The 13473-nt window shown below is 37.0% G+C and overlaps 1 protein-coding gene across 2 annotated transcripts in view; it reads left to right on the forward strand.

The window, feature by feature from the left end:
- Window positions 1-13473, forward strand: part of ITPR2 (inositol 1,4,5-trisphosphate receptor type 2) — a 506436-nt gene that overhangs the window by 99270 nt on the left and 393693 nt on the right. For both annotated transcript variants that reach the window (XR_004665727.3, XM_003828909.5), the window contains exons 3-5: window positions 7057-7172; window positions 8081-8167; window positions 10304-10462. Coding sequence is in view for 1 of the 2 variants with exons in the window: in XM_003828909.5 (XP_003828957.3) it covers window positions 7057-7172; window positions 8081-8167; window positions 10304-10462 (362 nt within the window). In the remaining variant the exon portion in view is untranslated. The remainder of the gene's footprint in view (window positions 1-7056; window positions 7173-8080; window positions 8168-10303; window positions 10463-13473) is intronic.

Raw genomic sequence — 13473 nt, forward strand, 5'->3', positions numbered from 1 at the left:
AGATTTGTTCTAAATGGCCTTGAGGTACATGTAGAATTACGAACAGCATTTAAACAGAGACAGATTATGCCTCAACATGACAACCTGCTCCCAGTGGCATCTCTGCATGGCTACAGTACACTACATTGGGTTCAGAGGATCTTGGTTCATATTTCATCTCAATTCCTCATGAAGAAAAGTCTCAGTTTCCTTCTCTGTAACATGGAGAAAATAACCCTGGCTAACTCTTGAGAGTCTTGTGAAGATCCAGTGATCTTTATTATCAATGTGTAGTGCTGTTTATAGTTTACAAAGCGCTCCATGGTAGTAAACTGTATTGAACAAACCAAGTGTGGCATTGGTGTCCCTACCACTAAGAGGTCAGGCAGTCATTTGTCAGGGCATTCAAGCATCCTATGTGTGGTAGAACTTCTTCATATTTATAATATTCTAATCTAGAAATACTATCCTGAAGGATCTAGGGAATTCACTTTTTGAGTTTTTGCTTCTTTGCTTCAAGGAAGGGAAAGATTGGATTTTATCTGAGGCTTCTTTGAGTGCTAACATTTTATCAGTCTACAAGCCTGTAATGACAAAATGCCATTTCTCTTCCTCTTTCGTAGTATAATAATTGACTTTCAGCTAGAGGAAGTTACATTGCGATCTTCGTGGTTGCTAACCCATGTATTGTGATTAATTTTCATGTTTGCTTACACATGCAATACATTTCCCTGAGCCTTCATAGCATTCTAGATGACACTTTGCCTCTTAGATTCTCTCTTTACAGTTGCCTTAGGCAAGGCAGGTGGGGGGATAGATGTTTGGTTTGAAATTTGTGTTCTTAAAACACATTCCTTTTTAAAACTTCTAAAAATAAAGAGTTTTATACAAACACTGTATTTCAGGATGCATTTCTTAGGGAAACTGAAAAACGAAAACAACCTAGAGTTGTATTTTCAGCTAATGAATGCATTCCTCTCCCTGCATCAACTCTGAATTCTATTATTTTTAATTTTTTAAAATTTGTATTTTGTAAGAGACAAGGTCTTGCTTTGTCCTCCAGGCTAGAGTGCAGTGGTGTGATCATAGCTCATTGCAGCCTTGAACTCCTAGGCTCAAGTGATCCTCTTGTCTCAGCCTCCCGAGTAGCTCGGACTACAGGCATGCACCACTGCCCCCAGCTGATTTTTTAAAAAAATTTTTCGTAGAGACAGGTTCTCAATTTGTTGCCCAGGCTGGCCTTGAACTCTTGGCTTCAAGCAATCCCCCTTTATCAGCCTCCCAGAGTGCTGGGATTATAGGCATGAGCCACTGTGTCTGACCTGAATTCTAATTTCTAGTGGCTAATGGCCCCTTGTCTGCCTGCCCCTTATCCTAAAGAGAGTTTCTTTTTAACCACTTTCCATTTTATCATTGGGAAGGTTCTAGCTTGCTCTTCTGTTTCAGAGACCATTGTCTTCATTGAACTCTTCTGGATCCACTTTGTGTCATAAAGAGAGAAACAAAAGTCCCCGAGGCTTTCCCTCCCCACCTTTCTGCACGTGGGGAGAATAAAGCCCTTGGTAACCATGTTCCCTATGGTTATGAGGTGTTTTTTACAGGCTACCATGAAAGAGCCATTTGTTGAATGCCTGCCTTGTGACAGGCACTTGCCTCATTTAAATCTTAAGACATCTTTAGGAGGAAGGAGAAATGAAAAACCAAATTTTCTTTCCACCATTGCCAAAGGATACTGCTGGCCAAGACATAGCTTGAACTTTACATATGATAGCCCTGAATAGAGTCCTAAAGTCAGTTTCTGGGGTTCAGGAGTGGCCTCCTGATACAAATATTGTAGAAAGTACCTCCACAGGTTCAAAGCAAAACATTTCAAAACTATTTATACAGGTATTGTAAGTGGAGGTTTGGACTGATTTCCTGCCAGATTTCCACGGAATCATGTGCGAAGTTTGGCTCTTTGACTTACAGTGTTAATGTGCTATGGGTTACGTGCTCCATACCATTTGAATGGCTTTCGTATTTCTTCCCTCTGCTAGCATTTGTAAGTAAGCAGGCTAAAATGCCACCAATGCTATCAGTTTAAAATGAACACTTCTGAGTGGCTTAATTTCCTTCCATAACTGTTCAAAAAATAAATAAATAAAAGTTGTAATTCTAAGCCATTGTTCTTATAATATTGTCTGACTGAACATATGTCTGGTTGGATTACTAACATTTCCTGAACTTCTGTAATTCTGCAAATTGTTGGCTTCAGGTCTTAAGGTTAAGCTTTTAAAAAAATTAAACAAAAATAACTTCCTTTTATTTGTGCTGTTGATGCTCGCTCTATGAGATAAAACCTTTCCTTTTTTTATTCCTTGAGTCTTGAAATGTTGAAGAAATTGTTGTTAGAATTAAAAAATGACAGAGTCAATTTCTGATTGAACTCCATAAAACATTTTTCTTAACAGTATTACACCTCTACAGATCAAGGAATACTAGAGAGTTTAGAAGCAGGATGAGGAAGGCAGGTGAGACCGGGTTGCTCTGAAATAGCTGTAATCCTGCACACTGAAAAAAAGTAGGCTTGTCAAAGGCTTCGCCCTTACTGATGTTAGTCATGGCGTCTGCATTTCTAAAAAGATATTACATGGTAATGAAGATCTAATCCTCTTCTTACTGTCATTTTGTTCCAAGGAATTTGAGAAATATATACAAAGACACATCGTGGCATCTTAAACCAAAGGGGTGGACACCTTGTCATTAACTGGGCACTCTTGGTGTGTGTTCAGGTTTCATCTGAGAACTTTTCTTTTCTTTTTCTTTCTTTTTTTTTTTTTGGTTTATTTCAGCTTCCCAGTTGCATGCCTAACTTCTCTCTCTCCCCTTTTTAAAAAACTTTTATTTTAACTTCAGGGTTACAAGTGCAGTTTTGTTCCATAGGTAAACTTGTGTCATGGGGGTTTGTTGTACAGATTATTTCATCACCCAAGTTTAAGCCTTGTACTCATTAGTTATTTTTCTTGATCCTCTCCCTCCTCTCATCTTCCACCCTCCAAAAGGCTCCAGTGTGTGTTGTTCCCCTCTTTGTGTCCATGTGTTCTCATCTTTTAGCTCCCACTTATAAGTGGGAGCTAAATATAACTTATTTGATTTTCTGTTCCTGCACTAGCTTGCTAGGGATAATGGCCTCCAGCTCCATTCATGTCCTTGCAAAAGACATGATCTCATTCTTTTTTATGGCTGCATAGTATTCCATGGTGTCTATGTACCATGTTTTCTTTATCCAGTCTATGATTGATGGGCATTTAGGTTGATTCCATGTCTTTGCTATTATGAATAGGGCTGCAGTGAATGTATGTGTGCATGTGTCTTCATAACAGAATGATTTATATTCCTTTGGGCATACACCCAGTAATGAAATTGCTGGGTCTGATGGTATTTCTGTCTTTTGGCCTTTGAGAAATTGTCTTCCACAATGACTGGACTATTTTACACTCCCACCAACAGTGTAGAAGTGTTAATTTTTCTTCATAACCTCACTAGCATCTGTTATTTTTGACTCTTTAGTAGTAGCCATTCTGACTGATGTGAGATGGTATCTCATTGTGGTTTTGATTTGCATTTCTCTAATGATCAGTGATGCTGAGCTTTTTTTTCATGTGATTGTTGGCCGCATGTATGTTTTCTTTTGAAAAGTGTCTGTTCATGTCCTTTGCCCACTTTTTAATGGGGTTGTTTATTTTTTACTTGTAAATTTGTTTAAGTTCCAAAAGCAATTGCAACAAAAGCAAAAATTGACAACTGGGATCTAATTAAACTGAAGAGCTTCTGCACAGCAAAAGAAGCTGTCAACAAAGTAAACAGACAACCTACAGAATGGGAGAAAATTTTTGCAAACTATGCATCCAACAAAGGTCTAATATCCAGCATGTATAAGGAACTTAAACTACTTTTCATTACTCTTTGCTGAGAGCTCTGTAAGGATTTAGTCATCTCTTCATCTTAGTGAGGCTATTGCTGAAAGAATGAAGCAATATCAATAATAATGCCTTACATTTATAATAGGACTTTAAAGTTCACAAAGAACTTTCACACAGATTTTCTTTTTGCTCATCTCAGCAACCCTGTGAATTAGGTGTGGCAGGTATTAGCACTTTTATTATGCAGTAAATTTAGAATCCGACAAAATGTGTGACCAGCCCAAGAACAGTAGATTTTTAAAAATGTGTTCTAAAGGAGGCAGAGAGAGAATTAAGCACGCACACACCCTACTGCCACCAATGAAAGCTTTTTAACAGAAGTCTGTGTCTGCCCCACCTTCTCTCCTATTATCCAGAAGAGTCCTGCAAGATTAGTTCCCATGCAGAAACAGATCAATTATTTACTGTAATATAAAATGAGATGTCCCCTGTGGGAGGCTGCTGAGAGGGACTGTAAAACTAAGGCCCTGAAATGGAAAGGGCTTTTGAAACCCAAGACTTTGTACTTCAGATAGAGTGGGTGGAAGCTTGTTCATTTGGCTATTTTCACTTACCCCTCCTTGACCTTTTCCCGCCCCCACATCTAGTCGATTATTAAGCCTCTGGTTCGGCTGCTTTATTTTACATCTACGGCTACCCAAAACTACCGTAGGGCCCCAGTTCCATCCCTACTGTCTTTTCACAACAGCAGTGGGTTTCGGGGATAGCCTTCCTGCCCCTTGCTCATGCCATCTTTCACATGCCCTAAGAGCTTAAAAGTCTGTAAGAGTTCAGCGTTTTCCATGGGGTATAGTCCATCCTCCTTAGCCTAGAACATAACACTGTAGATGTTGACCTCAGCCTACCATTCCATTTTTATTTTGCCGCTTCAGTGGTGGTTTTCCTGAATGGTTAGGGGTCCCTTAGCATTCTTCGCTGCCTTCATACCAGCCACTGGCTCTGTTTGGAACGCCCCTCCCCTTAGCATGGGAGCCCTCTTGCCCCTGTGCTGAATGAGTATTGGTTCTTTAAAATTTGGCTGTGTTTTCTCCTTTCTTCTCCGTTGGGAAGTCTTTTCTGACCTCCGTTGCCTGTGAAATTGGCCACATGCATCGTTGTGGCTCTTAGCATCTCCTCCAGAGCTCCCTTGTGAAGCTTCAAGTAGACCGTGAGCTTTCTGAGGACAGGGTCTGAGGCTTAACCCCTGTTCGTGCAGGGCATGACCCCCTGTAGGGGGATTACAGTAAACACAGTTTGGCTGAAAGTTTGGCTTCACTTCACAGTGACCTCAGCCACCACTCAGGAGCATTTGGCCTGATAGCCAGTTTGCTGACTCCCCAAAGATATCGCTAATTAGGAGTGCTATTGAGGTGGTCTGGGATTTACAAAAATATTTTTTCTGTTAAAGGATCATTTCCAATTGACCTTAATTAGGAATCTGTAATAATGAAGAGAAACACAATTTTTTCTCTTTCCTTTTTATACATGAAGAAAGTCAGAAGCATAAACTCCAGATTATGGAGTTCAGTTCCCCTTGATCATGGATTTGTGCTTTTGCTGAGTGCAGACAGTGTAGAGTTTTGCCACTTGCCTAATACAGGATAGTCAAAAGAGTCTGCTGTATTAAATTGGGAGCACTCTTATGGAAATATTTGTAAACAACTTGTGGATTTGTGCTTCAAGAAATTTGTAAAATTCTCTTTGTAGTTGCTAAGATACAGGAAATAACTTTTAGGGCTAGTATGATACACTGCCAAGGAAAACATTTTCCAGGCTGTCCGTCTTTGGTCACACACGTGCTAGGTGTTGATTCCTGTATCATACTGTAATTGTGGTGGCCTGTAAGCCTACTTTTAGCAGTTTGAAGGTATCTGTTTTCTACTACCTATGAGATATTTACTTATCCATATCAGTTCCCTTTAAACTAGAAATTAAGATTAGTTTACTATTACCTTGTCTGTATATGGGGGGTGGGGCAATCACATGGGGAATATGTGTTCGTATAGAAAAAAATCATCATTGTCTTGTTTTTCCTACATTCCTTACAAATTTTACAGCCATATTTCTTGATCATTTATGCCATTAGAACCATGAAAAAGTGATATTTGAAAAGGTATCATCTTTTTAAATACAATTAATTTTAAGGAAAATAGTGGAACAAGCATATTATATAATGTAGTCAATAATGTGGCTAAAGTGGATATTTGAGTTGACTGAATTTTATTTTTGTGATAGTTATTTGTCGAATGAGAATGACTCTAAATATCAACACATCAGTCAAAATAAAGTAAATTTGTTATGTTGAACTCACAGTTTTTTATGAGAAAAATGAAAATAAGGTTTGAATTTTCTGTATTACTACTCTTTTATGATAGAATATTGAGAATTTACCTTTATTCTAGATTGTAATCTATTCCACAAGCATACAAAATCATTAGCATGTGGCGAAACTGTTGAGTTCTTCCATTCTCCTCATTGAAAATAAAACGTATATTTTGCTTCTTGACTTACAGATATCACAACTATAATATTCTTCTATGATTTTCTATCTTGATGTTTAGCAATAGAGTCAGGACTGTAATCTTGGTTTAGGTGTTTTGTTTTGCTTTATGTTTCCATCATATCATATTGTCTTTCAGATTTTCACATCGTATTCACCCAGGTATTTGGAAACTTGGGGAGTGGATGACTCTAATGGTCAGCTGGGATCTACTTCCTGGATCACTTTGGCTGTCAAATATACACAGCACCAATGTGTATTAATTGTGCAAAGTCAGATAAGGCAGTGAAAGTCACTAATCTCATTCTATTTGCTTTCTAAGACCAGGTGCCCCATTATAATTAATCCATGCCTTATAATACCACAATTACATGGGTTTGATTTCTTTATACACTGGCTATCGTAGTCTTTAAAAAACTTAAATTAATGAAGAAGGGGATATTTTAACTGAGTCTAGATAATTATTTGAAAAGGATGTTATAGAGTGAATGGAGAGTTGGCTGGAGGACGGACTATATGACTTTTAACTGTTCTGTATAATCAGGGATTCCAAGATTCAAAAACTGAGCTATAAGGGAAATCTAAGAAATGCTAGTAGCCTTAGTTACAGTGTTTTTGTATGTTGGTTTGTCACAGACTGCCTTTTCAAGGTGTGCCCTATGAACAGATATTCTGCCCAGAAGCAATATTGGAAAGCAAAGCAAGCCAAACAAGGGAACCACACCGAGGCAGCCTTGCTGAAGAAACTACAGGTAAGGACCAGGATTCCAATTGTCTGGCTTAGGCTAACCAAGTACAGCAATAATAAAAGATGTATTTAGAGCTTTCTAGCTTTGTCCTTTCACCCAAAACACAGAGATTTAGAATACATATAGCAACACATTGAAAGTAGAAGGGCATTTCAAGTAATAGGGTGTGACCATCTATTTCCTGGCATGTAGGTAGCACATTACTGCTGCTGTTTTTTAGGGTGTGCCAGACTAATTCAAAGCTTCCCATCAAAATGAAAACCAATTCAGAATCTCTGTAAGAATATTAAATCCAGTTATATTTTACTTGACATAATCCTTGATATTTTTCCTGAAAGAAACTATGGAGAAAAATAATTGAAAGACCATTGTTTATGGTTTGTCTGAGTGTAAATTCGGTAGAACTTAATTTTGCCTCATTAAAATTCCTGGTACTTTCAGAATTAAGAACTTTAATTTTTGAGACTTTGGAAATTCTACTATTATCCTGGTTGGTTTTTCTAGCAATATACCTTCTTAAAGTAATTTTAAAAGAACAAAGAGCCTAGTACTTTTCTGAAATGTCCAACATAAAAGTGGCCCAAGACATGTTGGAGGGCATTTCAGCATACATTGACAAATCATCACACTATATTATAATCATTTATTTAATTACTGCTCCCTTTGGGGAGTCATCCACTCCCCAAGTTTCCAAATACTTGGATGAATATGACATGAAAATCTGAAAGACAATATGATATGATGGAAACATAAAGCAAAACAAAACACCTAAACCAAGATTACAGTCCTGACTCTACTACTAGCCTATTTTATTCCTGGCTATAGTCTTGTTCCTAAAAAAAATTTCTTTGTCAGTTATTACACTCTGTTTACTATATTTCTACACTGAATATTTGATAATCATCTTATAGCACGCTGCAGAACTGGAACAAAAACAAAATGAATCAGAGAATAAGAAACTGTTGGGAGAAATTGTAAAATACAGTAATGTTATACAAGTAAGTATTGTTATACAAGTAAGTATTGTTATACAAGTAAGTATTTTCTCTTAAACGAGGTGAGTATTTTATGTGGAGTTTGTCAGTAAGTTGGCAGGAAAGCCAAACTGCATTAAAATTTTGAGATACAGGAAGTTTGTTTTTTGATGGGAATTATCGATGTTGTGACGTATTGTGATGTATTCAGTTGATATGTGCTGCACTATTCTGTATGTTTAAGAATAAATCTGATTTTACACATAAAGAAGTGATCTTATCTGGATGCATACACAAGTTATTATATAAAAAAGAAGAGGGTCAGGAAACAATTTCTAAAGGCCTGTTCTGAAATAGTCCTTTAGATTAATGGGACTGTGTTTAACATACGGAGCTTAGCTTTTCATTTTGTGAAGAGAGAAAAGTTTTCACTTTCAGTTGGAAGTCATCCTTGAATTGTTATTAGAAGGTCTTCTATTTCTATTAGTATGCACACACTGTTTTATCTCAGCTGCATTCCTTTCCTGTGTTTCACTTAGATCTTTTTAGCTTCTTACTTGGTTATTTGTTAATATATGCCCCACCTTTTTCAAAAAAGAATGTAAGGCACTTTCCAAAATACAGAGCTACATAGTGAGATAAAATACAAATAAATAAAGCAATTGGTCACAGGGAAAATCATGGTTGGATGAATAAATTGAAATCAGGGGTAAGGCATGTTTATAAAAACCATGTTGTAAAGTCTGGTAAATTTTGACTTGAAGGCTTTTTCTTGCCCTCTTAGCCATAGGGAAGCATAGTCTGTTACATCATTGGCTAGGAGATCCGCAGCACAGAGCCAAATCAGAGGTCTAGAAGCACAACTGTTCCCAGGAATAGGACCAGGAAAGTGTTTCTCCTATGTGTGCTCATAAAGAGGACACTGTGTAATATAGTAAACAATAGCCTTGACAGCTTCCTTACAGTAAATGCTACAATGAGGCATTTCATAGAGCTGTTTTTTAAAATAATATCCCTGATATTTTGTTATTGGCCAATGGCAAAATGCCAGAACACAGGGCAGTCAAAGCAGTGCACTGTTGGGATAAGATGAGAGAAGCTGGGTCGGCAGCTCCCTGAATGTATGACTTAATCGAATGATGGATAATGTGAAACCTGCAACCTGAGTGGGCTGGATGTCCCTGGGGCAATCCTTCATAAATAGAGTTTCTCTTAACCAAGTTTCGGTTAAATGTCAGCAAGTGGAACTTATGTTTCTTGTCAAGTACCCGAAGCACAGGTGTTAGCTTGGTCAGTGAGGGGCTGAGCCATGTTCTTGAACATGGTGGATCCCAAAGTCCAGCCCATGAGGGTTTCCATTGCTTTGTGGTAACATAAGGACCCAAGAGTATGATAATGAGCATTTTAAAATGCTGATTTTTTTTTCAATTAAAGAACAGTACTTTATTTTGAGATAATTTCTTACTTATATTGTGAGTACTAAAATGACCATTGTTTTTTGAAATGATTGTAATAATAGATGGAAAGGTTATTTTGTTTTGGTTTTGCTACTCAGTAGAATCATGTTTTTGTAAGATTTTGTTCACAAAATCCAAAAAAATCTGAGAAGTGATGCTTTTACACTCATCTGGGAGGGGGTAGGGTCAGCATCCCCTGGCAGAAGGTGTAGAAGCCTATTTAGGATGAGCAGCTGCCTCCTTACAGAGGAAGAATCAGGGCTGACTGTGGGCATGGCTGGTTAATAATAGTAAGTGGGTTGGTGCATTATTTGAGTTTTTTGGCCTTTCTTTAGTATATTCTGTTTTTGTGGCTATGCAGGCATTGAGAAAGGATGTGGTTTTGGGGAAACTCAAGGTCTCCTTTGGAAAACCTAGTTTTAGCCATTATTTATCAGTAGATGAAAATCACTCGGAGGGGTCCCCTGTTTCTTTTTTCCCTATTATGCCGACTTCATTATGAAGCAGAATTGGGGTGAAGGGGAGGAAGAACCCAAAGAAAGTCAAGTAGGAAAGATGGTGAGTGTGGAGGCTGAAAATACTCCTTTGTTTAATTTTCATCTCAAGCCATGTTAGATGAATATATGATATATGTATAAAACATATGAATGTAATTAACAGAGGAGAACAAATAAAGGTGGTAATCTATGTCTTTTCCCTATAGCTACTGCATATAAAAAGCAACAAATATCTTACTGTCAACAAGAGATTACCTGCTTTACTGGAGAAGAATGCCATGCGTGTGTCCTTGGATGCTGCAGGAAATGAAGGGTCTTGGTTTTATATTCATCCGTTCTGGAAACTGAGAAGCGAGGGTGACAATGTATGTAATACACAATTAAGAGGGAAATAGTGGGTTCATAAAGAAAATGATTCCTAATAAGTAAGATAATCCAGAAAGTACAAAAAAGAAAATATAGTTTTTACTCAATACCTGATTTTTATGTTAGTATCTACTAGGTTAAACATGTTTATTTATAGTACAAATTGTGCTCAGAAGTCATAAGACAAAGTTCAGATTAATTTAAAATCTTCCAGCTAGAATTTGTATGAAAGAACTTAAGCAACCTTAATATTGGCTGAGACTTTTAAAAGAGAAGGAGAATTTACTTTTTTGCCTAATTAGGAGGAAGCTTGGTCATAAGGAAGAAGAGCTGTGTTTAGGAAATAGTGTGTGCCCTTTGAATTAATGGAGTGACACTGTGAATCATGACAGGATTCCATTTACTGGCTCTATGCCAGCTGCTGACAGTCTATAAGTCTTAATAGAGATGGAGTAGAGGAGCTGAAGGTTGGCATCTGCTCATTGATGACAACTATGTTTACAATATGTTGTGGACTAGTTGGGGCACTGAGGCAGGAGAATCACTTGAGCCCACGGGTTCAAGACCAGCCTGGGCAACATAGCAAGACCTTGTTTCTAAAAAAAAATTTTTTTAATGTTGTGGAATATGTGTGTATTGCATGTAAATCTTAGTAGTTGCTAAAATATTTTCTGCTACTTTATAAAATAGAGAATAAATTATGAGAAATAGTCAATAGGATCTAGAGTGTGATATTTTTGCATGTAATAAATAAAATACTGCGTGATAGTCCTTAGCACATGGACGATGCTCAGGAAATGCTGCTAGACACTGAGCGCTGAATAAGTTTCATAAATACCTGCAAGTATTGCATCAGGGGATCAATAGTTAAGATTTAAAAAAATTAACATGAATTTGAAGCAATATAAAAGTAGAATTATTCCGAGAGAGTTTTTTCAGTTGAAACTTTGATTACATTTTAAATGTGTTTTGGATATTTCTTGTCTTAGGAATGTCTTTATTGTAAATCTAATTTTTCCAGTGAATTTTGAAATACAAATTCAATTCCACAGGATGCAAGCTTCTGGATTTAATTTGGTTAATAAATTTTCTGGTGATATCTTCCTTTGGTAAGGTTTGGTAGAAGCATGGCATGCAGGAATGTGATGCACTTTAAGTCTTGTGTTGGTTGGATTTCTTAAAAAAAAAACCCTACTTTTTTTTCTTTTGACATCAGGTGATGTGTGCTGTGAGCATGATACACATTTTAGTTTCATTAAATAGTTCATTACAATCAACTCTCAATTGTTGAGGGACTGATTGTGTAGTTTATGAACAACCTGTGCCTTTGAGGCCCTTTCTTGCAATGCTTGTTCCCATCCCCAGCCCTCCACTGAATAGTATCCCTGTCTACAGGAGGTCCATGAAAATTAAATATGAAAACAAACAAAATCTGAGCTCAAGCTCGGAAGGAATGTGATGAAATAATGGAATGAATTGGAGTTTTTAAATTAGCCGTGGGTTATATTAATTCATCCTATCTGCGTATTTATTCATTTTATCTATTCTTTTCCTTGCTGCTTTTACACAGTCAACAGAGAGTTGAATGTAATGAACTATTTCAAATAATTAGTTGTACTGGAAAACCAAAACAAAACAAAACCTACCACCCAAACACTCAATCTTGGTGAAAATGGACAATGTAATTGTTAAGTGCAATACAGGAGTTCTCCTTATCTGGATGTGCTTCAGAAAGCATGGCTGAAACAACCTTCCACACTGCTTTTTGCTGAAACAGCTCACTGTTTTTGTTTGCCACTGTGTAGCTTTTGTGTGTAATTAAGGTTGCTGAAAGCATAAGCACACCCACAACCCTATATTGGTCACATAAATAATTGTATTGTAATACTCGTTTTTTTCCCTAAAATAGGTAGCATATTTCTAAAATATAAACCGACTGTGTGGAAGGCAATTGGAAATACGGTCACTTCATAACCAGTGGTTCAACTATTTCTGATTTTCTTTAGAAACACATTAAATTAGAAAAAGGAAATTGCAATGTTTAGAGGACTTTTAAAATGATATTTTACTGTTTAACAATAGATGAGGTTTTAAGATGATATTTTAAGATGAGGTTTTAACATCCAACAAGATGTTCTGTGACCCAAATGAAATGCAATAAATAGGCTGACGATAGTGTGGGAGAAAGGAAACCCTATCTTCAAAAGGTAATAGTTCCTATTACTTAAGGGCAACTTTATGATATAGCTTATAGAATTGTGGGATGGATGGTTTTGGGGAAGAAATAGACTCATGGATCCCTGTACTTTCAACTGTATACAAAGCCCTTAGTTGCAGTTGAACTGCAAAGTCACTAGGGACAGCTATGAGCAGAGAACATAAATATTTCATTTTTCTTTCTTTATTTTTTTATCTTTATGTATCTTCCCATGGTCGAATAGTTAATTTTTCATTTTCAATTTTGATCTAAGAAAACTTGGGTTCTTTACTTTTATGGTAGATTTTAAAAGGGAATAAAGGTCAGATATTCTTTAAATGAAGAGAAAATTTTAACTCTTGAAAAAAGAAACTCTTCAAATAGCAAGTAGACTTTGCATTTTAGAAAAAGTGTGTGCCCACCAGGGACTGTTGTGGGGTGGGGAGAGGGGGGAGGGATAGCATTAGGAGATATACCTAATGCTAAATGACGAGTTAATGGGTGCAGCACACCAACATGACACATGTATACATATGTAACAAACCTGCACGTTGTGCACATGTACCCTAAAACTTAAAGTGTAATAAAAAAAAAGTGTTGAATTTCTAGCCGCGGTGGAGCTAGAACCCTGGCGTTTAGATTCCTATTGTGATGTTCTTTTCACCATACCAGGTGCCACTTCAAAAGAAGGGCAGCTGCTAGTGATGTTATATCCCTCTTTATTTTCAGCGAAATCTCAGCTTGAATCTTACATGGCTCTTACATAGAATCAACAGAAGTGCTTTTGGAATTGCAATTTATAAAAAACATGTT

The sequence above is a fragment of the Pan paniscus genome, chromosome 10 (assembly GCF_029289425.2).
Source record: "Pan paniscus chromosome 10, NHGRI_mPanPan1-v2.0_pri, whole genome shotgun sequence".
In the NCBI taxonomy this organism is placed as follows: domain Eukaryota; kingdom Metazoa; phylum Chordata; class Mammalia; order Primates; family Hominidae; genus Pan; species Pan paniscus.